The 27,758-nt window shown below is 42.0% G+C and overlaps 1 protein-coding gene across 8 annotated transcripts in view; it reads right to left on the bottom strand.

The window, feature by feature from the left end:
• The window catches only part of grik5 (glutamate receptor, ionotropic, kainate 5), a 98,052-nt gene that overhangs the window by 17,062 nt on the left and 53,232 nt on the right, over positions 1-27,758 (bottom strand). For 6 of the 8 annotated variants that reach the window (XM_019364680.2, XM_005455530.4, XM_025911165.1 and 3 more), the window contains 14 exons: positions 27,169-27,330; positions 25,287-25,451; positions 21,316-21,413; positions 20,824-20,989; positions 13,946-14,124; positions 13,169-13,222; positions 12,196-12,354; positions 11,671-11,823; positions 7,940-8,044; positions 5,369-5,476; positions 2,377-2,580; positions 1,323-1,436; positions 642-751; positions 217-390 (listed from right to left, as the gene is read on the bottom strand). In XM_019364680.2, the coding sequence (XP_019220225.1) occupies positions 217-390; positions 642-751; positions 1,323-1,436; positions 2,377-2,580; positions 5,369-5,476; positions 7,940-8,044; positions 11,671-11,823; positions 12,196-12,354; positions 13,169-13,222; positions 13,946-14,124; positions 20,824-20,989; positions 21,316-21,413; positions 25,287-25,451; positions 27,169-27,280 (1,901 nt within the window). In that variant the 5' untranslated portion in view covers positions 27,281-27,330. Of the gene's footprint in view, positions 1-216; positions 391-641; positions 752-1,322; positions 1,437-2,376; positions 2,581-5,368; positions 5,477-7,939; positions 8,045-11,670; positions 11,824-12,195; positions 12,355-13,168; positions 13,223-13,945; positions 14,125-17,366; positions 17,491-17,718; positions 18,027-20,823; positions 20,990-21,315; positions 21,414-25,286; positions 25,452-27,168; positions 27,331-27,758 lie in introns of those variants that run through there. The other 2 variants (XM_005455531.4, XM_025911169.1) reach the window with 2 other exon arrangements.

Below are 27,758 nucleotides of genomic sequence, written 5' to 3'. Positions count from 1 at the left end.
CACGTCTTAAATTTATATTGTAGAAACTTTTCCCTTCAGCAGATGAATCCATAATCAGCCTTCTAATGTCATCTCAGTATAAACACCTTTCTAAACAGTGAAGGACAAACTTACGAGCTAAGAGACAATGAATGCAAAACATATTTCTGAGTAGGCGTGGACTTTATACTGGTTGACAAACACAAACAAATGCATTGTAATCGTACTATAACTTACCACACTCCACTAACACATCTGGTGGATAAGGCTCTGGGCATTATTTCTGATCCCTGCTGCATGAAGCCTCCAACAGGGAACCACAAGCTGTTTCCCAGAGTGTACTGGTTTTCCAGCATGTCTCTGCGCTCTCGAAGACATGGGTGAGGGTTGTACCACTCGTAGGGGCTTAACCTGATGCAAAAAACAAAGGTAAAGTAAGGCGACCTTGAGGACAAACTGCAACACAGTAATGTACCTCTGTCACATCACTCAAGTCATCTCCAATCAGTCATTCGACCTCTGTCAGAACTGTCTGCGGTAGGTTGCATAAGGTAAGAAATTTCAATATGTGACAGGTGACTTGTGTTCAACAAGATAAAAAATGATGGAGCTCTGATGTGAACTGCAGACAATCAGTACAGTGTGTGATGTAATGCACTGACCTTGCAGCCAGGAACAGCACACAGCTGACAGCCAGGTAGGCGAGTAACATGAAGAGCCAAACGGCTGGAGAGAAGGGATCGAGGAAGGAGAAATAACCGGGCTTCCGACCCTGGTGCAAAGAAGAAAAGAAAGAAAAGTAGAAAGCTATAGAAACAGAGACAGATGGTGACTAATGGACATACAGGAAGCTACAATCTGTTAGAAAACAAGGTCTCAATGTCTCAGTTGTCAGGGAGAGTCCCCTTTGCACCACAGGAGGGCAGTGTCCTTCACTGCACTTTGATACTAAAGTCTGCAGTGCTTTGATACACTAATGCTACAATCCATAAACACTCTGTTTCACAATGCCTGGTGCTGAAGCATACTTGGCTTAGATCCAAAGCCTCATTAGCAATGTAAAGCTGTTGCCCAGTTACAGCACACCGACTTATTGAGCAATATGAATTATACCTATAAATTCCAGTGTGGACTTAGTGGATGCAGCCTGCAGGATACTGCAGACATACAATCATCAGCTTCAAAGATAAGATTCCTTAAGCCTCATTTTAACAAGTGCAAGTTGTCGTTCTCTGTATGACCCAGTTGGCAATAAAGCAGTGAAGGTAAAAGAAATAAAATCCAGCACAAGATCTGTAGCGAGTATCAGCCAGTGTGTGCACAGGCCTAGATAACACCCTCACCAGTTGAACTCTGTACAAGATGCTGATCCCCAGGGTCATGAACGGCTTAGAAAAGTCGATAACTTTCTCTCTTTCTGATGTGATGGTGAAACCTGCCACGGCCAGGTCTGCTTTCTGGAAGATTTGTGAAGATAGATCGGTGGTGAGAGAGAGAGAGAGCGAGAGAGAGAATGAGAGGAAGGAAAAAAACAACAACAAATGGTCAGGTAGGTGTGCAAAACAGACGGACTAATGTAGCACTCTTCTTGTTCAAAATGTTGATTTGAATGATGAAAAATTAAAAGTTTGACTACGCACTTGAAAATACATTTGCAGAAACATACAGAAGTGCACTCTGCCTCACACCCATTACCCACCATAAAAATGAGGCTAATTGCGAGTAAGCACTGGGTGACTGGTCTTTCCACCTGTATAAAACCTTGCAGGTCTCTGGTTGCGCTGCCTCCTCTCCATCTCTTCCATTAAAAGCTAATTGATGAACATGGGCCGCTAATTAGAGCTGAGTGATCAGGCAGTGGGGAGGGCAGGGAGAGAGGAAGCGTGGAGAGCTGGGGGAGCACCAGTGTGGCATGCCCCACACGGGGACCACAGGCTGGTAATTGAAGTATACCGTATGGTAATTAAGCAGAGAGGGGCTCTCATTAGCCTGCCTCAACCAGAGTGTCTATCAGAGGCACACTAGGCCTGGACAGGAAGAAACGGGGAGGGGTTACAGAGAGGAAAGATGGTGCAGACAATTTTTAGGCAATGTTACCACTCTCTTTTGGGGAATTATCAAGTCAGCTTTTGTCCTAGATAAGAGTCTTACTCCCCTCTGAGGGCAATTTGAAACATGGGAAGTTACAGCAGAGTTGTGGTTTGGGGCTACAGAGCAAGTGTGAGTGTGTGTGTCTTGTGTGGCAGTGTGTGCATACATAGTTGTGTGTTCATTATACGCCTCCTTTTGTAGGGAGACTGCTTAGAATATTAGTGCATGTTTTTGTGTTTCTGGAGTGTGTGTGTGCATGTGCATGTGTCTGTGTGTAACACTTGGAGAGGGAGTGAGAGTACTCACCCTGTTGATTAGCTCTCCAACCATGCCAGTCCAAGAGCCGTTGGGCTCTGGGGCCCCATACAGGCCGTCATCCACCAGCTTGATCTTGAAGGAGAATTTCAAGATGTCTGCCAGTTCCCTCAGCATGTCAACACAGAAGCCCTCATACTGGTCATTTCCCTGGAAGTCTTGGTAGTTGTCTTTACGCATCACATATGGGTTCTCCTGAACATGAGGGACACATGAGGAGGTCTCAGTCCAAAACTATAAATATCTGCTTGATCAGAGATTATTTGCTAGATTAAAGCAATGGCTTGAAAGTTTTGAGGAATTGCTTATTTGCTTTTTGGCATGAAGACACACACAAAAAGAAAAAGTTAGAGATTTAAGTCAGGATCACTACAGCCAAAGGGAGATTTATATTTCTATCTGCAGGATTTTATGTTTGATGACATGGCTCTGTTGTGGGATATCACCATCCTTTCATACACATATGTGCAACGTCAGAGGTCTGCAGAGCAGCAGCAAGAACCTCAGCACAAAACAAAGCAGGCATCAAAGAAAGATACAGCGTTGATTATGTCAGATATAGCATGAAAGAAAGAGTGGGGTTGGATTTGCTGAGGATTGGTCTGCGGGCTGTAGTAGCTTAAATGGCGTGCCCTGAATGAAATAGCCAACTGGATGTGTAGGAGGGTGTCAGGTGAACCGTAGAGCCAAAGAGGGCCGGCACTGAGATCAGCTGATCCGCCTGGATCGGCGCTGAGTTCACTAAAATAAGAGACAGCTAAGCAAAAGGCCGGAAACAAGGTGAAGCTCATAATGAGTTCCACCTACAGCTCATTCAAAGTTCACTTATGTTATATTGAGGTTTTTGCAGACAGATGGCCACTGACAACATAATGTTAACTTATCCGCTATTTTGGTGTGACGATAATGGTGACAATGAAGGATCAAGTGAGTAAGCCCACGGTCACTCGGGCCTAGACCATATGGCAACCACCTGATGAGGGAAAATGAGTATTCCCTGACCAGTTTCAAGTGGTTGCTGGAAGTTGCCAAATCGACTGGCAAAAAAACAAACTGGCATACTGCTGTGGTTGTAGTTCGCATGGAAGTGACGGACGCCCTACAAACACAGTACAGCTACTCTCCAAGTTGTAGTGAAACTGAAAAGTGGATGCAAACTGGAAATGGAGTAAAAGTTGTGCCCTTTGAAAAATGCCAGCTGCAGTGCTGAGGCAAAACTTTTTACTTTGAAGGTAAGTCTTCTCTATTTCTGGTTTGTGTCACGCTTTATCAAGTTGTACTACCGCTTGGTGAGTACAGTACTAGCAAGTATTTGCAGGAAAAAAATGTGAAAAGCTACAGGCATCCATGGCAACCTGTTAAAAAACAAAGTAATCGCTAGAAAGTTTTTGGTGCACCACCCTCTTTGCAACCAATTTCATCCAGCAAGAGCCAGAAAGCTACAGGAACTACAGTACTGGCAACCAGTCTGGTAATACAGGTTTCCCTAGCAACCAGTAGTTTTCTCACATCCAATATGGCGGCGTAATGTGTGCATGATGTCATGTGAGAAACCTCAAATATTTGCAGTGTTTGCTCTATGCTATTCTGCGCTAACTGGCTTTATATTTACTCTACAGTCACAAATGGTATTGTGATCTTCACAACAAGCCAAATAACCATTTTTCCAGCAATATGGGAATGCCAGCACTTTTCTATTAGGGAATCACAGACAATTTTGTAAAAGCCTGAATTTGTGTCCTCAAAGATAACTCTGGCAATCATTTCAAATTAAATGCACTTAAAAGAGAAGACATTTAAAATCGTAATCATTTTACTCATCAAATGGTGCATTAGTTAGTATTTCCTAACTGAAAAGGCTAGAAAGCTTCTTTTTTTTAAAGACATGGCACAAAAGAACAATACACAGATGAATCTTGGGAATTTTAGAGTTGTTGTTCTTGGAGCTTGCCCAGTGCTAAAAGTCAAGATATCTCAGCTTGAGCAGAATCAATTTAGACCATTTTTATCTCCCTCTTGTGAGTCCCCTACAGTTATGGAAGTCCAATACTAAATTGGTTTAAAAGACATAAATTGGATTGTGGAAGATAGCTACAGACGTAGGTAAGGATAGAAAAAAACATTCAGTAACCGCTGTCTAGCCACAAAATGGATCGACGCAGATAAACCAGGGTATCAAGGGAAGGCAGGCAGAGTTCTCGCAGATCTGAGAAGTGCGCCAAATATATTGACATTAAAAAAAAACAAAAAACAATTGTTTCATAAAGCTTGCATCATGTGTCTAAACCAGCCCAAACCCTCCAACACACAAACAAAAGTGAATTCGTCTACATCTTGGGAGAATACAGCAAAATGGCTTTTTCTTTACTGCTAAACATCTTCATATCTGACACAACCCAAGAAACAGAAACAAGATGTTTTCTTTCCCTTTCCTTTCTGTTTTTGTTCTTTCTTGTTTTGTCCTAAAGCTCGAGCTGCTTCAGATGTTTTCCATGTTTATTTTTAATTTCCCCCATAAACGGCGTAATGTTCGATGTTATGAAATTTGGCTTCAACAGTTACGCATCATCAACAATCATATCAACAGAGCAAACTGATTTAGAAAAGGCTAATTAGCTAACACAGTGTGCTATCACAGGATGTTAACAGTATTTTAGGATTCAGTGAATCTGAATCCATCTTTCCGGGTGTTTCTTTCACATCTCTACACCAACCTGTAGATATTAATCATATGTCCAAACCCTACAAGGAGACAGCTTATTGCGTTTGGACATAATCAGTAGACCAGGACTGTAGCAGTCTGGTTTTTAGTTACACATCTCCCTCGGTGATCTGTCAGTTTCTATGACAGTTACAGCGGCGACAGCAAAATTATCAGAAACAGACCACAACACAGCACGAGCTCCGGCACAGCCTGCGCAGCAACACAAAAACAACTCCGATCTCACTAATGTGGAGCGTCAGAGAGCAGCCGTGACCTTACCAGTATGGTGGTGACAATGAGGGTCTTGTTTGCCAGCGTCTCTGAGACATTAATATCCAGACTGGTGGAGTTCATTGCCAGGGTGTTGTTTGAGTACCAGATACCGATCTAACATGGAGAAGAAGCGTGAGAAAAATAAGCCGTTATTGTTAGATAAATAATATACAGCAGCTGTTTCATTGTTCAAAACACCTTTTGCACGTTTCATGTTTTGGGACTTGGGCTCCGCACTGTTAGATTCTGCATATGCATAGCGAGTTAATTGTTCCCCACGGAGCCGTATATGTACTCGCAGTACTATGCGCCACTGTGGGGAAAAAAAGCTCCTGTTTATAAGCAGAGCAATGAGCTGGGACAAGATGGCAAAGGCGGTAATGAAAGGCATTCATGATCAGAAGTTCCACTGTAATTTTTTTCCCCCTTACGCACACCTTTTTTAAATTGCATAAAAACTGTTCTCATATTTCCATTTTATGGAGACTGTAAAGTCACTTAGGTACATAAGTGTGTGATTATGACCTAACCAATGCGCTGGGTGGAACAGCAGCTCACAGAGGCATTTCTTCAGGAGATATTACTGTACATCTTTCAATAGGTCAAAGAAGAGGTAATGACTCCTCAGACAGAATCACAGCTTTCCTGTGACACTCTTTATCCTGCCCTGACATTTAAGAGGAGTTTTTTTATCTGTGAACCACCGCTGCCTGGAGTGTGGGTGCCGCTGTGCAGAGAGAGGGGGAGGAGCAGAGTTAAAATGTTCATTACCTCGAGTTAACGCTCAACGAAGTAAAAGTCTACCTCTAAGTATATGTAGCAGGTGGCATTTTGTGTTAACATGGAAAACAGCTGGCCAAGTGCGGAGCCCAGGAAGACATTAAGAGGAGGTGAAAAAGAAGTGTTTCCTCCAGCCAATGAACTGCAGCGTAATTCCCTCTCAGTCGGAGGCTGCGGTGGTGTGTATACTTCATTTAGTAAATGCAGGTGGAATGCACTTTGATTTCCACCTGCCCTCGCCTTTCCTTCTAGCTTACTCGTGTGGACTGCATTGTCACAATAATGTACCAAAATGGTCCTGAACACCTCATTTGCTGCTGGGCCTGCCAACAGTTTGGTAGTGCACATTGTCCAACTAGCCTTAACTAATCTGCTGTGGCCTGTGCTTGACTAGTTCAAGAGATCAAACTGGAAGCATCTGCTGCAGGAAAATGAATGAGACTTTAAAAAGTTATTTTCATTATTCTTACAAATTCAGCAATTAAAAAAAAAACACTATTGCTCAATTAAATTCATTGTCAAGTAAACACAGTGTTTTTCCTGCTACACATTGCTGTGTATCATACACAATACTGAGTACTTGCTTTGCAATAACTATATCTACACACTGCCAGTCAAAAAAAACTAAAGGAGGGGCACATTAAATATATGTTTTCACTTTTAGCGTTAATTAGTTTGTTCCCATATTCTGGCTTTAAATGCTGATTAGAGTGTGCTCCTAAATGTTGCCTTCACTTGTTCCTGTGATTTAGAGCCACCGTGCCGCCCCTTTGAGCGTGTCTCTGTTCGAGAGGACGGTTGTAGCTTGGTGCACGCTGCTTGTCAGTGAATTCTAGTCTCTTTGAAGTTTTGTAATCTGTTGCTGCACCCTGGAGACCGTGCCAATGGTGAACCTGTTTTCTCTGCTCACTGATATTCCTTCTACCACAGTTAAAGCTACAATTTGTTTAGAAAAACTATTCTGTACTCTTGGTTTGTTTAGAGTAGAAAAGGGAGCACAGAATTCATTTTTTCTTCGTTTTAACAAGACAAGTTAGGTAAGTTTTGACACTTCTGTTAAGAGTGTGCTTTTGTTTTAATTGTTTTAATTGAGTGTGCCCCGAGTTCTCCACATCAACTGTGCTTTATTTGCATTTCACTGTGAAAACTTTGCTCATTAAAATTGCTAACTTCGGTTCTACTTCTGTCCAACATGGCCGTACTGTGAAGATATGACTCTGTTGAAAGGGAATGGGAGATGATATTGATTCATGGCCCAGCCTTTAATGTACTCAAACCTAACTGATTGTTAGACTACACCTACACCTCCGATCCATTTCTGTGAAAAAAGATGAGCACAAGATTTTCAAGGAACCATCATTGATCACATTAGTGTAGCCTATTGCAAGCTACAATCCAGCTCAGAGTTCAATTAAGGACAGAGTCCAAATCAAATACAGATTAAAACTAAGCCTAAAGCAAATCCAGTTCTGTACGAGACAAAAACAAACACCAGAGCAGAGCTGCACACCTGTCTGCCGTGCACTGAGCTTAAGGCAAATATCAAACACTGATTTTTACAAACCAATGTCAAGGTTTGGCATTGGTAAAAAGTGAAGGTAAAAAGTGAAATGCTGTCAGATAAAATGTATATCACAGAGTAAAGATATGGTTGCCATCAGGGGAGTTTGTGATGAGGCTGACCTCGGTGTTAAACGCCGCTGCCGGCTTTGTGAAATGAGACAAGTGACCTGTAACTAACCCGAAACCTGAGGGCAATGTGACCTGGCTGCTGCATGATAGCAGGTGACTTCTGACCTCTTTGTGGCCTCCTCTGTGTTTCTCCAGGATCCGCAGGGTGTAGTTGGTCCTCTGACCTTTGCTGTTAAACTCCACTCGCCCTGTCAAACCATCGTACTCCACCTGGCAGGTAGACAGAGAGTGAGGTGAGGAAGTATGACAGAAGCATGGAGGAGAGAAGGAAAGGTAAGAAAAACAGAGAGTGGAGAACATAGAAAACATGAAAAGATGTGGAGAAATAAACTAAGCCAGCATTCTGCATAAAAGCAAACACACTTCTTCTCACTAGCGGTCATGATTAGACAGATACTATCACCAGTGATCAGGAGGAAAGAGAGGGAAAAAGACTAAGACAGGCAGAGAAAGCATCTGAGGCTGGACTAGACAAGGATGATCAGTTTTGGATCAACTAGGAGAAACTGACTGACGAGAGGCTCAGGCAGAGCAGCAGAGAGGGTCAAGAGCTCTCTAATAAGACTCAGACCTGCAGCTCGCAGCTCAGCTCCCTCTCTTCAAAAGCCAGGTGCTGGCACAGTAAGCGAGAACTATGATGAATGGCGCAGCGCTGAAGATGGAGCACACCATGATGTTGACTAACAAAGACAGATGTCGGGCCGGTGGGGCGGGGGCAGTGAGAGATGGGACTCGAGCTGCCTTGACAACAGGTCGTCGATGAGAGAAACAGACGACCAGAGATGGGAGATGACAAAGAACAACAAAACACAGAGGTTACATGCAACATGAGATGAGGATGATGCACATTTCGGCTGTACTCCTCTCATTTATCAATATTTCAGTTAAAAGAAAACTAAACAAAATGACGAGTCATGAATAATTATGAGTCTTTTCTTAACACATGCTGCTAATGCAATCCTTTCTCAAATGTTAGGATCTTTGCTTTTCTCTGCTTTTAATCACTATGAAGAAGAGAAGTCAGAATTTTTATCTTTTGTGTGTCTTTATGGTAAAATGTGATCTTGACAGTGTAGAAACTACTTTGGCGTGTCTTTATATTACACCTATGTTTGGAGATTGAATAAGTCTTTTTATTCCATTTTTCATTCTATTTTTTATATGCTACAAAGTACCAAGTTTTTGTAGCAAGTTTTTGGAGATTTTTGTAATTGTGGCTCTTTACACAAACAGGCTTTTAAATCAAACATTCAATACGTGACTAAAGTGCAGACTTTCAGCTTTAATTCAAGGAGTTTAAATAAGTATTACATTACCTGTTTAGAAATTACAGCCTTTATTTTACATTTTCAGGTTCAAGGGTAACTGGACACTTGACGAGCAGTTTTCACTGCCAGATGAGCAGTGTTCCTTTGACAAGTTAAGCAGATAAAAGTGGAGATTGAATGTAGTTTTTATCCGTTTTCTTAAACTCTCAGTATGAGGTCCAACGAGATGCCAATGCCAAAGTCAGGGAGGTGATCTGTAAAAGCATCTTTCTTGCATTAACTTTGGCCATAATTTACATCTAATGTGTGTATGGAAGTGTATTTGTATTAATGAATGCAAGTATTTGACTATGTGTCTGTGTGCTACAACATGCATATTTATCTTTAATTCATGGTTTTTATTCAAACTGTGAAATACTTTGTAACTGTAAAAAGTGCTATAAAAATAGTTATTATTGTCATTATTGTGTTTATTACTATTATCATTATTAATAATAGACCTGAAAGGCCACAGAAGACAGCTAAAGTAGATGAGCACAATTTTTCCTTGGTTAAGAAAAGCAACTTCACAACACTGAAACAATCAAGAACACTCTTGAGGAAATAGCCGTGTCATTATCTAAGTCCAGAATCAAGAGAGATCTTTGTGAGGGTTTACAACAAGCTGCAAACGACTGGTTACACTCAAGAACAAGAAGCCAAGATTGGACAGAAAACATCTGAAAGAGTTTGCACAGGTTTGAAAACCATTGTTTGGACTGATGAAACATGAAGAACTTGTTTCATCAGATAGATAGATAGATAGATAGATACTTTATTAATCCCCAAGGGGAAATTCAAGGTTCCAGCAGCTTAAGAACACCACACACACAGCATTCACTACAATGTACCAGGATGATACACAACAATCAACAAAACAACATTACTAAATCAATCTAAACCTAAATCAATCTAAATCAGCAGTAGCCAAGCGTATAATGTGCTGGGGATGCAGTCCTGTTTGAGGTGTGTGTCAGGATAATAATGCAATGGTGCAACAGTGCAAGGTTAAAATCTAGTGACCAACAGTAAATGTGTGCATATGTCAACATGTACAATAAAATGTAAGCACAGTAATTTAGTATGGAAGAGAGAAACAGCTCATCATCTGAAGCATACGACATGAGCATGCATGGCTGCCATGGGAACCACATTATTGGTGTTTATCGATAATGTTACTGCAGATAGAACTAGCAGGATGAATTCTGAAGTGTACAGGGCTACACTCTCTGCTCAGATTCAGCCTAATGCTGCAAAACTGATTGAACGGTCCTTCACGGCACAAATGGATAATGACCCGAAGCAAACTGCAAAAGCAACCCAAGAGTTTCCAGGGCAAAGAAATAGGATATTTGTGAGTAGCCAAGTCTCCAAATCTCCTGATCACAGGTCATCAGAGCAGTGTTTCAGTCACTGAAGGCAAAACCGAACACAGAGAGCCCCACAAACAAGCAGCAAGTGTAGGTGGCTCCAGTTAAACCATGGCAGAGCATCCCATGAGAGGAAACACAGCATTTGGTGATGTCGACGGTTTCCAGATTTCTGGGAGTCAAAGGATTTTCAGCCATGTATTAAAAACAATCCTCAAATTTAAAATTGTGTTATTTGATCCAATTATTTTTAAGCCTCTGAACAAGGGGAACTGTGTATGACGGTGTCTGTAATTCCTAAACAATTAATGTGACATTTGTGTTAAGCCTTGTGAATTAAAGCTTAAAGTCTATACTTCAATCACATTTTAATTGTTTGAATTAAAACCCACTGTGGCGGTGTACAAAGACACAATCACAAAACTTGTGTTATTGTCCAAATACTTATCAAACTAACTGTTTATTGTTGTTTTTCCCTTGGGAGTCTGGTTTTCTCTGTGTGTGTTCTCCAAATGTAGTCCTGGAGAACTCAGCTCTAGCAGAAAACATCATAAAGGAGGTTTTGAATAATCTGCCCAACACTGTAACCTAGTTACAGGCACGAAATGTGACAGGTGTGTGTTTGAGATCAAAATCCACATCATGAGCAGCGAGTGGGGTGGATCATTAACGCGCTGATGGGAGCGGCAGATGGTCACAAAATGATATTTAGTTTTTGCTAACCAACATTCCCGAGCATTAACAGTCAGTTTAATTTCACATAAGGAAAATCCTCCATTTTTTATGGCTGGAAACAGCTCATATTTAGTCCTTCCAATAATTAACTGACTATAAAAATTATGCTAGGTTTATTTCCATCGACTCAGTACTCCAAGTGCTGTAACCGTTTCAAGCTCTAATTGAAGATGTCACCTGAGGCTTTGTAGAATAGCAATTTTAAAACAGTATTTTCGGTGTTTTCTCAAGTTTAACCTGCTCTAAAAATAACTACTAATTGCAGCAACACTAATCTTACTAGCGTTAATAAATAAGAGTCACAGCTTAAACAAGGATGTTAACAAAAGCGTGAATGTAAAAAAAAAAAACGATTAAACTCATGTCTGATATCAAATGTTACATCTTGTTTCCTGCTGTGGACATATAGTAAACATGGAGATACCATGCGCAGATAGTTCATAAGACTGGTCCCGTGTTGCCAGATCTGAGGTGAGGTGCAGCTGAGTGGCTTCACTCCAATTTCCTGACTGCGGTTCAGTTCCCTCACCGCCCCCACCACCACGTGCACGGCGTCAAACATCAGCGCTGAAGAAAGCTGTGGAAGGTGGAGAGGGGAGGCGGGAAAAAAGTGAGATGCATAGAAACAAGAAGAGAGAAAAAGACTTAACCGGAATGAGAGGTGCAGAGAGGATTGAAAGATTAACAAGGAATGGGGGGGAGAAGGCAGGAAAATAAGAAGAGGAGGGAAAAGATGTAGAGGTTCGAGTAAACCAATGGGGAGGAAACAAAGATGGATACATCAATACCCATTAAATACAAGCAAAAGACTAGCTGGAGCTCTTTAAGTGCTCCATGAATCAGTGTGAGGAATAAAGTAGCTTAATGTTGTGTGGCATATAAACAAAGCATTAAAAAATTAGCTCTAATAGCGTGCACGCATGAGTACTCATGGGCTCGAGATACTGACCGCAGGGCCGGGGTACGTTAGGTCACAGCCCTCCCTCCAAGACAGATTGAGGCTCCTGATGAACTCCAAATAGAAGGGATGGGTGGTGTTAAACATGGAGAAGCCGACGATGTTGGACTGCTCATCGACTATGTCATCCAGTCTCAGCAGGGGGAAGTCCTACAGAGGAAGAGGACGAGGAGGAGAAGGAGTGGAGAGGGTGTTTGCAGGAAAAATAGAAAATTGAAGTGTGTGACAGGGTGATGTTGACAGGCTATCAAATCTTAGCACAGAAGAAAAATACTGTGCAAAAGAAGAGGGTGATAAAGAAAAAAAAGAGGCTACGGGGAGTGACACCATCTAATCTCTGATGGAGAGCTAGAAGAAAGGCGGAGACTGAGATACAAGGAAAATAGAGGTTAATGGAACCGAGTTTTTTTATTTTTTTCAAAGTAATATGCATACAAGTACATCTAAAAGCACAGGACCACATCCCGCACAGAGGGCCGAGAGAGGAAAGTGAAAAAATAAAAATCAGACGCGCAACATAAAATGGTACATTTATTCAAATGCTTGAAAAGGAGGGGAGCATATCAAGGAGAAAGATGAAAACACCGCAAGCTTCGGGAAGGTGGCGGGTGGCAGAAGAAAAAGGGCACATCACATCTGTCATCACCTCCGCCCCAGACCCCCCCTTTATTTTCTTTTTTCCTCCCCACCATCCTCCTCTGCACATCCACATCTTCATACAGTAATTCGTTCATTTTTCAAATGTCTCCCTTTCGCTCGTCTTTCTTCTTCCCATCCTTATCTCCTCTCTCGTTTTTTTCCCTCACCTCTCTGTACTTCCACCTATTGAGGACTTTCTTCCTGTTAACACCTTTGCTGGCTCATAAAGGGACAGAAAGAGGAGGAAAAGCGAGAGAGAGGAACGAGGAAAAATGCAGGAAGAGAGGACAGAAGAGGGGAAGGGGAACAATTTGCGTACTCTTACCATTGTGGTGAGGATGTACTTATAAAATGCTGATGTCATTCCAAGCTCTGACGCCTGCGAGACAAAAAGAGAGAGGGAGAGGAAATAAGATCAAAAAAGTGGAGAATGCGGATATGGAGGGATTGATAAAGGCAAAGAGGGGGCAAAGGAGGAGAGCTACTGGACAGGCAGAGAGGAAAGGAAGCAGTCGGGGTACAAAAGGGGAGAGGATGTGAGGGAGAAAAGTGGGGAGGGGGAGGAGAGAGCATACGTTAATCACAGTTTTACATCATCAGGCTAACACTAGGACATTTCGCTGAGGGCGGACAGCGGCTCAAATGTGGCCAGTAAAAACATCCCATACGCATTCAAGCCATGACTCACTGCGCTGGCTATCGGCATTACAAGCCGTACCATGAATCAGAACAAGCTTGGGTAACATCTGCACCACATCCCAGCAAAAGATGTTCTTTTGTCAAATACTTTCATAAGAATGTAAGTGATCGTTGCTGGCAGACACGCATAAATATTGTTCCCTATGCAGCTCTGGAGGGCAGAGAAGGTAAAAATAGATGTTAATTCAGTAACAACAACAAATGTGTAGCCTGTGGAGCTCTGAGCGAGTTGTTTTATTATTTTACAGATGGTGAGCTCCGCATGCCCTTCATGTGGGTACATAAAAGAGAGATATACGCCAACCCCCTTGAGACATACTGCTTGCACTGTATGCAAGAGTAGCTTCGACTCCTGAAAATGTGTAGGTGGCTCTGGGGAACGTACTGCTGTTTGAGAACTCACCTTCTTGAGGATGAGATAGGAGACGGAAGCGTTGGCGTCAATGATGATCGTGGCCACTTTGTCGTCACGGATCTCCTTCAGCAGCGGCGTAGGGTCCAGGTTGTCATCCAGCATCCTGACTGACAGGGTCTCCCGGGAGATGAGAAAGCGGCGAACCAGTTCCTCCAATCTCAGCAGGCCTGGGGGAGAACGAAAACAGGAACGGGCCGCGTATCAGTGTCTGTATCAGTAGATACGACTCGTGTTTTCCAAAACGTAACCAATGCAGGACACATGAAAATCTGATTTATCCTGGAATGGTCATATATTAGTGTCTCGTTGTGAAGCATGATTGATGGTTTGTCTAAATCCCCAGGAAATGAAATATCATTTAATATGAAGTCTGCCGCGTGTTCCCATTAACCATATCTCTCACTAGGACTTATTTTTTTTATCTATTGTAATTCCGACAAAGAAGATTTTTGTTATCAGCTCTGCCTTGTTTGTTTGTTTCCCTCTTAGTTAACAACCTACTTGACATACGGCATTTTACAGAAATCTGGAGAAGAATTATGCGGAAAACAAGTGATTTGTTTTCGACGCTGATAAGTGCCACCGTGCTCTCGTAACACCTCAACTGTGACTCAAAGGTTGCATTTATTTTCCAATAAATCTATGACTCCAGATGAATCTGTCAGCTCAGTGTTTACACCCAGAGATGTTCGGGACAATTGTTATGCAGAGGTTATTCCATCAATCCGGACGTGCATAAAAGATGCAGATATGCATTTGTGTGATTTTAACAAGTTATGGGGATTTGTCTTATTTTTTACCTCTATCTTCACTATGTGTAGTTAGATTTTATATTTACAGTGTTGTGAAAAGAAATCTTGGATCAGCCCTGGTTTCTTCATATTTTGTTTCCAAGGAGATAGACTATCTTGCAATCTGCTAACATGGTTTTATTCAATAGTTCTCCTGAAAGTCCTTTGAAGTTTTTCTTTGGACATTGGCTGCTTTTTCACTCATTTTCAGTCCAGTCCTTGTACCTGGAAGATTTCACAGGAATGTTTTTTTGTTACTTAACATATACCTATAAACCATTCAAACCATTCAAAAGGCTTCTAACTCATGGACTGAACCAATGCTCTGTCTACACATAACAGACAATTTAGCAAAAACTATGGTCTTTGATCAATGGTTAGGACAATTTGCATATTAATGACCAAGAAACTGACCTCACAGCCCATTGTTCATTCAGAGGGTTCATTTCGGTCATTTCATTGTGCAAAGGTACTGTTTATAAGGTTGGAGAAACTTGCAATCAGCTGAGACTGAAGAAGTCACTTGGATGAGTGACGAAATGTTTCTCCCAGTGAAAATGTTACGTCCAGATGAACAGAATCAACTTTTTGGGATGAGCAAAAAATAATTTTAAATTGTATCTTTAGGCACTTTGTTGGCAGCCTGACACAACAACACAGAGAACCTTTGCAATTTTTCCGCTAAACCTATGAAACATGGCAAAGATAACATAGTTTGACAGGCATAAAATTGTATTGTTGTACCAACAAGTTGATTCTCAATGTCAGAATGTGTCCTTAAGAAAGATAAAGGAAGTGGAGGACTAAAAAACTATCTCAAGCTGATGAACAGTACCAGAGAGTCATATTGTTAATTTTTGTTTTTAATCATCAAAGATTTGACACAAGACCTGAGAGATGAATCTGATCCATCTACTGTTGACTGAAGCCTGAATATCAGTGATAACAGGTCTTGTGGAGTGATTAATCCAAATTTAAATTTTTTTGCTCACACTGTCATCAACATCATACCCAGATAGAAAAACACACAATGGCGCACTATCAGTCATGGACTGGCCTCCCCAGACACCACGCCTCAACATTACTGAAGCAGTGTGAGATCAGCTTGGCAGAGAGAAGAATAAAAGGTAGCCAACATCCAAAGAAGAGCTTTGGATGTCCTCCAAGAAGCCTGGAGAATTATTCCTGAAGACTACTTAAAGAAATCATAAGCCTGATAGTGGTCATACCAAATATTAACTTTAAAGCTCGCTAGAATTGCACAAACTCATGTAGTTGCAAACATATATGTGCAACTTACATATGCATATACTCCTGAGAGCTGACGAAAAACAAACCTTCCCATTGAACTTTTAGGTGACTTAGGGGTAGAGTAGCTCAAATAAGTCAAAAGATATAGACCAAAGAGGACATAATGAATAGGCTGGTTCTCAGGAGGATGTATATGAGCAACATATGAATATGTTTGTTTGAGTAAATCTCTGCACCTATTTCCCATGAGGGGTGACTCAAGACTTCTGCACAGTACTATATGTTTTTCCTTGATAATATTTTAACAAAACTGATAAATATTGATAAAGACCATAAATGGACTGATGCATTTAAATGTATCATACTACTGCAACCAGAAAACAAGTGCATTTATCTGTATCTGTATCTAAATCTATATCGAAAGGATACTGCAAAACCTAACGCCATTTGAGCAGTCTATGTTTCTGCAGCAGGAGGACATAACATAACTCATACACACACACACACAACTTGGTTCTTGTGAGTCTGCCTGAATAGAAATTTATATTTGTTCAAAGCCCTAATATTCCCAGACAGGTTTTAGGTATCCTCCAAAATTGATGGACGCCATCAACCAATCAACATGACAAATTTCCGAACATTTTATTAATAGAATAATAAATTCAGAAGGTCGTGCAGCCTCAGCAGAGTTATGTGCTCTTTGAGTGCTTTGTAATGCACTTTGCCTGTGTTGTCTCATCCTTCAGTTAATGCTTTTCGGATCTCTGAGTAATGTACAGTATGTGCTCGAACAGTATGTGCTGGAAAAACGGAAAATCTTACACTCCAATAGCAAAACTGGACATGCAATAATCATGAAAACCTATAGCAAAATAATAAAAGGAGATGGGCAGAAAGACTGAAATAAAGTACTTAAAACACTTCAAGCAAATTCCTCTTGAACATGAGTCCAACCAGTGGCAGTCAAGACTCACTTGACAACATGGGTGGAATAAGCCTTTACTAGAAAGTCAGCTCTGATGTCTCCTAATTGTAATTCCATAGTAAAGCACCCCTAGCTATGTAAATAAATGGTGGGGCAGGCATCTGTGGGACGAAGGGAAGCGAAGAGAAAGGAGCAGAGGAGGGAAGAGGTAGCACACAGAGCCCTTCAGCAGGAGAAAGCCTCTGTAAGCAGTGGGGTAATCACTGAACCAGGCCAAAACTTTAATTAGTTTGAGGAAGGAGGGGGAAGAAGAAAAAAAATCAATGCACTTTACAGCTTCCTCTACTCCCCTCTCTCACTTTCCTTCGTTCACATATTCTCTCTCACACAGAGAAGCTCTAACCTCTCTATCTCTCCTGTCTTAGCCCTGTGCTCTAGTTACCTCTCTCTGTCTTTATCCATCTTGCTCCAACACTGCCACCGTCTCCTCCTGCTCCTTGTGCTCAGTCTCTCCCTCTCGCTGTCCTTAACCTCATCCATCTCATGAAAACTGCATAATGGAATTAAGCTCAGATAGCAAGTACTGACCCAGGCACAGCGAGAAAAGGCTTCATCGGAAATGACCCAAAAATCTCTGACTCATTTAACAGAATATCTGCCTAAAAGACGGATAAATTAGATTAAAGCCATTAGGACGCTGTTGCAAAACTGACCCGATTCTAAATACATGCCTTAATTAGGATCTGCATCTAAGGTGGGTGTAAGCAAAATGTGTGACTTTGCGCATTACTTACTTTGCTGCCAAAAAAATTAAAAAATAAAAGACAGAATTCACTTTACACTGGTGTAAACATGATGAATAAAACAAGTGGGCTGGGTGGTAAACATTGTCTGATGTTTAACCTCTGCAGCGCCACAGCAGAGCCGCACGCACACAAAAGCACACGCTGACATTCATACAAGTAACCCAAAACCCACTGCCTGTGTGCAGACACACACACACACACTCCTGCGCTCCCGCACATGTACAGACAAAGTGAACCAAACACTCAGAAAAATGACATCAAACACACACAAACAGCGCCACACACACACCCACACAGTTGTTCAGAGTGTGGAACAAGCCTGTTGAGTGGCAGTTAGCACCTATTCGGCAGCCATGGCAACCAGCTCCACGGCGATAGATAGCGCAGCCAAGTGGGTCAGAGTCTGTGAGTGCGATAACCTTGTAAAGATCACCTTCAAGCCAAATACATTACACAAAAATGCACCCCTCAGTTTCTCCACCAGTAAAAGCTGTGCATTTTGACCCAGACGGTGACTATCAGGCGATCTGCCGCCTCTAATTATTATGAGAGAAAAAGCCCGGTAAAAGACAAGGCTCTTATCTACCCATTCAACAGATGATCAAAACTGAAAAAGGTGTCTGATGCCATTTCAAAGCTCTCTTGGTTCAATGAAATGACAAGTCCACAAGGAATTCAGCTTACTTTCAGGAAACCAGGGGAAGGCTGGCTAACTGCTGGAAAGATAATGAAAGCATCTCAGTGATTGAATCAATTTTTCATAATGTCAGAGCTTTTTGTTTGTCAAAACTACCCTTTTAACACTGCCAAGGGATGTGTTCAGACTTCAGTGGTCCCACTAATTCTTTATGTAAGTGCCCTTCTGTTCTTGGACGGTTTTGCGTGGCTGGTGTGAGGAGTCAAAAGCTGCAAAACAAAATATACCAACTCATTTTCGCCGAGAAGTGGGCAAAAAGTTCGGCAGTGATTCGGTGGAAAAATGAGGATTCGTAGAGAGCGTAGGCGTATTCTGTCATGTATTTAATAGGGGTGGAATGATTTAATTTATACACTGATCTCTGAGCCACATCTTTGCATCATATCCAAAGACTGCATATAAAAGAAGTGCAAAGACACGGAGATGACAACCTATCACCATCTAGTGTTTTGGAAGCAGACATGACAAGCAGGGGGTGGATCTCTCGTGCAGTAGTGACTTGTCACTCACAATGTAAGCCCGCCCCAAAGCATTTTCTAAATCACCCTCCTTTGTGACTCTAATGAAGACCATAATTTATAACCTGATCATTGTGCTGTAATAAATGAGATTAGAAACTGGTGAAAGAGCTCATTGAATTGTATCAAATTGGGCACTCGTTTGCCTTCAGAGCTGCCTTCATTCTTCATGGCACAGATTCAACAAGGTGCTGGAAACATTTCTCAGAGATTTTTATCCATATTAACATCATAACATCACACACTTGATGCTGATTTGTCAGTTGCACATCCAAGATGTGAATCTCCCATTCCACTACATGCCAGTAGGTGCTCTATCGGATTGGGATCTGATGACTGTGGAGCCCATTTGAGTACAGTCATGCTGAAGAAACCAGTTTGTGCATTCTTCTGTTTTCCAGTTTTGCTGAGCCCATGCAGTTTCCTGTTCTTACCTGATAGGAGTGACATCCAATGTGGTCTTCTGCTGCTGGAGCTTCAATGTTTCATGTCTTTCAGAGATGCTCTTCTGCATACCTTCCTCTCAGTGACCTCTGACATCAACAGGCATCTTCGCCCAGAACTGCTGCTCACTGGATATTTTCCTCATTTTTCAGATCATTCTCTGTAAACGCTGGAGATGACTGTGTAAGAAGACTCTAGTAGATTCTGATGCTCGGTTTGAACTTCAGCAGGACACCTTGACCATCCTTACAGGTCTAAATGCACTGAGGCGCTGCCATGTGATTGGCTGAATAGATAATTACATTAACAATCGTTTAACAGGTGCAGTTAATAAAGTGCCTGCTAAGTTTATAGTATACAGCTCATATCCAAGAGGAGGATTGATCTTTAAACATTCAGGCTTTTACCAGACTACCACGGCAGCTCCACACAGCTAACTAGCACAAACAACATAAGAACAGGACACGTGAGCCTTTTCTCAACCACTGTTACTCATCATATATTTACACACATGCTGTTTACACCACCAAGAAAACAACACAAAGCTTGGCTAACATGCCATACTCTCCCTTCAGTTTACTATAATGATGAAGCGATTCCTCCTCTTCTCTGCCACGGCTGTCACTTATTCCTCCCGAGGTGTCTCTGTCACATAATCCTTCTGTTTTGTCTGCGTTTACATTCTTGCACTGAGCTGCTGCACTTAACTTTTTATGTCTACAGCAACGGGGAGGTTATCAGAAAAAGGGAAAACAGAAAAGCAAGAGACCGCGGGGGTTTCTTTTGTTATTTTTTTAACCGTTACACCTCTACTATTTAAAAAGTGTTTGTATCACAAAGTGTTTGAATACTACAATACTATTATTAATACTAGTCATCATCCTGCCAAGCGCTTTAATTCCTTAGGCTCTGGTTTGGGGAGTGCATTATAAATCAATAACACACTCTTTCAAAATGAAAATAAATAGGGCGAGTGGCTAAGCCCTGAATCCCCTGTGATGTTAAAGCTCTCTGAGTGCTGGGCAAAGTTAAATCAAATGTCCCCTAAGTTCCTCCAATACTGAAAAGCATTTTAAACAAGAATATTTATTACACTGGTTTGGCCTAACAACTCTCTGAGGTGGATAAGAGACAATGTTGCAGCATGAGCCATGTTCTGAACTCTGACAACAGACAGAACTTCATGACCAGACTGTCAAAAATGAGTGTCCAGCAGCGCCAAACAGTCATATCCGCCCAAACAGTGTAACAGTGAATCTGCCAACACTCCCACAGAGCAATTTGCACATACACACAAACATACACATACAGTACGTGAGGTAATCGGGCACGCAGCGACACAGCCGATGCATTTACACCCACCTAAATACAAACACAGCCACGCAGTCACACATAATAAACTGTTGAACTATACAACACGCAGCATGTACTTACACTCAGCCTTGGCGCAGACCAGGCTGGCTGAGGGGTAGCTGAATGAGCGCAAGATGGCTCCAATGGCCAGGCTCAGGTCCTCGTTGCTAGGGTACAGAGTAACGGACGCAAAGCGCAGGTACGGCAGGCGAGGAGTTTCCTCGGGTCCAATTTTTACATGAGGGATCTGATGAGAGGAGAGGAAACTAATAAGAAAGGCAAGAAAACGCAGATCTGTGGTGATTAAGGATGATTCATTAGAGTAGCTACAGGCTGAGAACGGAGATGAGAAAGGTGGGAAGGGCAGAAAACGGAGGGACCTACGCAAAAAATGCATTTAATAAAAAGAAGTAAGAAAGCAGCACGGAGTAGTGGGTGAAGCTTAATTATATCAGAAGAAACAGAACAAGGAAGTCAACATTCATCAGACCTACATGAGCAGCAATGGTAGCAAACAGGATGGGAAAAGCTATGAGACATGCACAGATATGTGTGTTTATCTTCCACTCTCACCTCCTTCTCCCCACATATGTGACTGACAGTAGAGCCAGAGGCGGGGCTGGAGGCGGGACCTATCACAGAGACAACGCCTTTGGGTAGAATCTGACACACTGAAAGGGAACAAAACAAAAAAGGAGATAAACAGTGAATGAGCAGACATACACCTTTTCTTCTGCTTTGTTTTGAAGGCAGTGCTGCGTTAGCACACTGAAGGGGCTGCAGTCAGGGGGAAAAGCGTGGAAATTTAAATGCAACCAAGAACTCAGAGGACGCATTACCGTTTCAGTTTATCCACTCGTTGTATTGTTGCAGCACAATCTGCCTCATTATAATCTGATTTATTTTTGAGGGAAATCCTCCAAGGACTACAACAGGGCAGCCCACGGGATGCCTGCTGCTATTATTCACTTGTTTAGATAGTCATTTTTAACGGCTTTAATGATTTTCAAGACAACTGTAGTGTACCCCTGGAATCAGAACAATACTAACAGACTGGTGGTCGGCTTCGATGAACAAACGCCAGTTTGCATTTTAATCCTGTTTGGAGGAGGACATTAGTGTGGGAGAAACAGCTTTACACGTTTGTCTATTACATTAAGTATTCATGAAATTATCTGACGATTAACTCAAAGAGTTCTATGCTCAGGAATGGCTCAAGTAAACACTATTTCTGCAGTACAATCAAGCATACTGCTGGTTTCACTACTTCAAAACCCCAACAGATGTCTTGGCTATAACTGTGTATTTAGTGTATAATTCACATATTCTTTGAAATATTGAATTTCAGTATCCATGTTTACTTTATATTGTCTATCGTGTGTGTGATTCCTGTTACAGTTTTCTGTCTACAATACACTAACTAGGTTCATATACATACAAAATAAAGGAAAAAAACAGATTCATTTATGGAGAGACCTGAAAGTATTACTGATCATAACTATCATCCGAATTCCCACCTAACATAGACAAAAATAATATAAGAACTGGTTTAAAATCTGTTGAAATGTAAGGGAAATTTCCACTCTAGCTTCTCTACAGCTCACCCAATCGTCTCGATAAAGAATATAAACATACACAATCTGTAGGCAAGGATAAAAGTTTTTGGTTTACTGAAGCGTTCTGGCTTTTATTGTTGACCAATCATGTCTGAGTAAGCGTAGAGGACAAAAGATTGCAGCAAAGCAATCTCAAAGCTATCAACTATCATTTGGGGATTCTTTAGCGTTCCATTAAAAGCCACTTTCTGCTACTTCCTTATTCACATGGGGTCATCACAGCAGGTAGCGGCACATCTTTGATTTGGCAGATTTTTACACCAGATGACTCTCCTGATACAACTCCCAAGGGATTTTTCTCTCCTCCCAGGATGAAACCAAGGACCTTTCACTTATTAGGTGACTATGTAAACCACTACACTACAGCAGGGGTCCCCAATCCCAGTCCACGAGGGCCGATGTCCCTGCAGGTTTTAGATCTCACCCTGGGTCAACACACCTGAATCACATGATTAGTTCATTACCAGGCCTCTGGAGAACTTCAAGACATGTTGAGAAGGTAATTTATCCATTTAAATCAGCTGTGATGGATCAAGGACACATCTAAAACCTGCAGGGACACCGGCCCTCGTGGACTGGGATTGGGGACCCCTGGGATACAGCATTAGGAAAAAACATGACCACCACATGTAAAAAGGAAGTCTCAAACTATCCGCCATCCTCACAGCGGGAATGGCAATCATTCCCTGAGACTACATAAGCAGACTAGCTGATGAGTTCCCAGAATGATCCCAGATATCAAAGCAAGAGTGTAAAAAAAGTTGCTATTTCATGCCTGCACATAAACCCCATAAAACATAAAAGTGGCGAGTGACCCACAAGAACCCCAACTCCAGTCAGAAGTTGGCACAGCCATAAATAAAAACATGGCAGAAGACAGTAAATATGTTGTGGACACTAAACTAATTTAATAAATATCAACTTTCTCGCTAACATTTAATTTCTAGTGTGGTATAAACTTATAAGCTTTACTTCGCATCCGTACAAAGTTACCATGGTTAGTTGGAAAAGTTATTTAATAGACGTATCCTTGACAACACCTCAGCCAAGGCAGTTATTTTCTTGGAAACACCTATAAAAACTGTTGTTAAAAACGACAACATCTTATTTTAGCTTCTATTTGGTTTTCACATTCTGACTTAAAAGCACATGAAGTCAAAGAACAGCTTGAGAAGGGTTGTGCAATATATATCATTTCCTGGGAGCACATAAATGCAGGGTTGGCTAATCTGTTCAAGGTTTAAATGTCATATTGAACATATAGCTCAATATAATGGAAACAAAGCCGAGATTTACACTTATTTCCTAAACTTTCCCTTTATAATCAAAACTTTGTACTGAGCAGTGACCATGACAGACAATGGTTAAAGCCACAGGACATTTGGAGCTCTGCAGTTATTAAGTCAGCAAAGCTTTTTGACTTGCATGCACTCAACGATCCCGCCCTGTAACTTTATGTGGTGTGCTGCTTTGTGGCTCAGTTTGTCAGTTCCTAAACATTTCCACTTTGCAACAGCTGATCCTGGAATATTTAGTGGGAAGAAATTTCCTAAATTGACTATTTGCAAAGGTAGCATCTTCACAATGCCACAGTTAGAACAACACATTCTTTCACAAATGTTTGTAAAGGCAGAATACATGGTTAGGGCTTGATTTTATACACCTGTGGCAAAGAAACACCTAAATTCAAAGATTAACAGGTGTGGCCCGATGCTTGTGTCCATATCGTGTAAGCAACACCGGGAATGCTATAATGCTAATACCTACTGACAGATTTTTGTACTCTCTCTCTTAATCCCTGCTGAGCTCTTTTTTATTGACAATGTTTTTGTGAATCCATCTAAAAATTATTCACAGACATCAAACATGCCTGATGACTAAACTGTGATTCTTTTCCTTTACTATGTATTAGCGTGTTTTATTAATTGATTCCAATGAGTCCGTCTCAGCAGCTCACCGTTGTCTGCAAAAGTGTGCACGCCTGTATATGTGCGAGCTTACAGTATATGCTCATATTGTGTCTGTGTGTGAATGTGCACAAGCGTCTGCAGAGAGGGTTTGTGTGTGCATGCATGTGTAAACGCCTGTGTGGGTTGAGTGTGTGCATGCGCGCCTCAGTTGTAGCTGTAAGATGACGAACTCTCTGATCCAGAGACCAAAAAACTGCTTTGAGCAAACAAGCCTGTCAGAGTCTCCTGCCCATTGGTCAAGGACACACACATACACACACCCCTGCAACTCAGGCATGCACATATGTACACAACCCTTCTCAAGCACACACAGACATTTTGCCAGTAGCTTGTGGCAGGGTCGCTGACCGATTAGAATAGGAGCAGGGATTCTATCTCTTCAGTGGTTGGATTCAGCAGTACTTCCTTCTGTCTTTGCACACTCTCTATATCAATACAATTTTCATGAAGCAGCCTCTCTGCTGCGTTCTGTTTGCCTGTACTGCTGATCTGTATTAGTATTTGATGATTTGTTTTCATCATGGTCTGCACAGCACACAGCGCCAGCTGTTACTGGAGGGCACAGGTCCACTGTTTTTAATGAGACAGTCTTAGTGGCCCATTACTGGTCTCCAATGACATGTAAACTAATCAGCAAAATCCCTTACTGGCTCCTAATCGCATGAAAGTGCTGGTGTTTTATCACCCTATGTATCATTTGAGGTTTTTGTTTTTAAAGAGGCAGCTTTTTAGAAAATACAATCTTATGTATTTATAACTTTATAACAGCACATTTCTGAAGTGTTTTAGAATTAAAGTACTGCAATATCGCTGCTCTTGGTTCTTCTCTCTTTTTGTCACTATTACTGTTAATATTCAAGACTACCAGTAAAACCTTCTTGTATCCCCAGTATTCACTCTCACAATAGTGTTTGCTGGAATGTGATTCTGCTACAGTTGTCATTCTCACACCACTCACTGGTGTCTGTAGTGTCGTACTGGGAGTCTTTTTGCAGCTCATATATGTCCACCTCCACGCGGGCTCGAGCTGGACCCTCCATCACGCTGTTGATGTTCTCCCTGGCCAGGGCCAGCGCCAGCCGCTCCCCACGCCCACACACAGACTGGTCATCCAGGATTGCAGCTAGAGAGGGAGAAAGGGAAGGAGAGATAGGTGAAGCAGAGGAGAGGATGGATGGATGGATGGATGAAGATGGAGGGCAGTGGAGAGTGGGAGAGTGGTGAGGAGGTGAGGAGAAAGCTAAAACATAACAAGGCGTAAAGCTGGAAGACGAGTTAACAATATTATCCATCCTCATGTAGATGTGGGAATGTGTAGTGGGTGGACAAGTGGGGCTGATAAAGGGATCACAACCAGCGACTGCCAAAGGAATGAAGTGCTCGTCCTCGTTCAGATTAGTATGTGTGCCAGATCCAAACAACATCATAAATTAAACATTTTGGGAAATGTGCTTATTTGATTTGCTTCTGAGCGCTACATGAGAGGATATATATTGTCATTATTTGTGTTTTTACAGTGAATATGATGCTGTTTTATTAACAATAAAGCTAATTGGCTCAATGGTGCCTAGTTTGAGACTGGAGGGAGACACAAACCCAGCCTCAGAGGGTCACAGGCTAGTGGACTCCTAATCCTGGTCTCAAGACCATGTGGATCCATCTGCTGTGGGAAATAAGGAAGCAACCAAGTGTACCTTTACTAACTATGAATCTGGAGCAAGGCCTCTGCACACATCTGTACATGGATGGTCACATTACCTTACACATTTATCGTATGCTGGCACACCTTTAGCCCCAGTGATAGACTGGGAACCCCTCTAGGCTGTATACCTCCTCTTGCATTATGGAGGTAGGTACTTAAGAAGATGGATGGATGGATGATTGGATGGATCTTTCACTATGTGTTTACACACCACTCTGCATTTAATCATTAGTATTATTAATCACTGGCTCCCTTCCATGATGTGGGTTTTTTGTCCTTTCTCTCTTCCCTCAACTCTAAACAGATGGCTGCCCTGCATGTGCCTGGTTCTGGCGGATGTCTCTTCCTGTTAGGTTTTCTTTTCCACTGTCGCCAATTGCTTGCTTAAAGGGGGTTATTTGATTGACGGGTTTTTTCTGTATTATTGTGGGGTCTTTACACTACAATATAAAAAAGTGTCTTGAGGTGACTGCTGTTGCGATTTGGCACTTCATGAATTGAACTGAACAGAAGTCAACTGAACTGAACTGGATGGGCACATGGATGCACAGATGGATGCACGGATGGATGGATGGATGCACGGATGGATGGATGCACGGATGGATGGATGGATGCACGGATGGATGGATGGATGCACAGATGGATGGATGGATGCACAGATGGATGGATGGATGCACGGATGGATGGATGCACGGATGGATGGATGGAACAGTCTTCAAGAAGCTTCCTTTTGGCATGATATTAGTTTTGGGCACAGATACGTTGTGGTATTTAGAGTTTATAGTGGCGATTGACAGCATCCCTTGAATAGCTCACAAATACTGAGAAAACAATACAATTTATGTAATTTCCACATGTAGAGACAAAAATTGTACTGTACTAAATTGTTTCTACTTCTATTTGTCTTACAACTCATAAGAGTAGGAAACTAGTTTTACAAATATTGAAATATTTAGCAGCATATTCTGAGCAGGTTTGGCTTTAAGTACTTCACATACTCTCTTTTACTGTTCTGTGTGGTGAGTGCAGGTCTGAAGAACAAAAAGAGAACAACAACGAAAACGAAGAGGAAGTGTGTCTTTGCTGAGACGTTTTTTGACCCCTTTATGTGGATATGGCAGGTCAGGTGGCCACTCACCCATGCGGACAGAGGAGAGCAGAGGGGCCTGACTGAGGGAGCGTGGCGGCATGGTGACTAGCAGGAAGGAGAGGAAGTGTATTGACAGCAGCAGTGCTGGCAGAGCCGGCATCTTCTACTGCTCCTCATGGAGAATGGTCTGCTGGCTGCCTGTACCGCCACCTGCAGGAGCGGAGGAATGCACAACATGTTACTTCACACAAAATCACTGTCCTGGCTTTAAAGAGGTCTCTCTTCAAATTGTCATGATTTAGCTTATCTTCAATTTGCACTGTTAGATTCCTACAGAGTGGAAGCACTTGTAATTCGACGGCACATACAATACACTTCCAAAATCAGCTATGAAGACGTTCACTGTCACTTCACAAGGCAGCCCAGTCCTATGCATACAGCCTGTCTAATCATAAAATACAGTACACACAGCTCTATTCACGTCTCCTGTGGAAAGGCTGCCGTTTAGAAGTGACAGGATGCATCCTTGAAGGGATCTCCAGAGGCAGTTCAAAGAAAACATCACAGCTGACACGCAAGATGTCACGCAGTCAGTCATGCACATCCTTATTGTACATACACACATATATACACAAGCG

Source organism: Oreochromis niloticus, linkage group LG11 (assembly GCF_001858045.2).
Source record: "Oreochromis niloticus isolate F11D_XX linkage group LG11, O_niloticus_UMD_NMBU, whole genome shotgun sequence".
Taxonomy (NCBI): domain Eukaryota; kingdom Metazoa; phylum Chordata; class Actinopteri; order Cichliformes; family Cichlidae; genus Oreochromis; species Oreochromis niloticus.
Note: the sequence above shows the minus strand (reverse complement) of the source record. Positions and strands in the feature narration are given on the sequence as shown.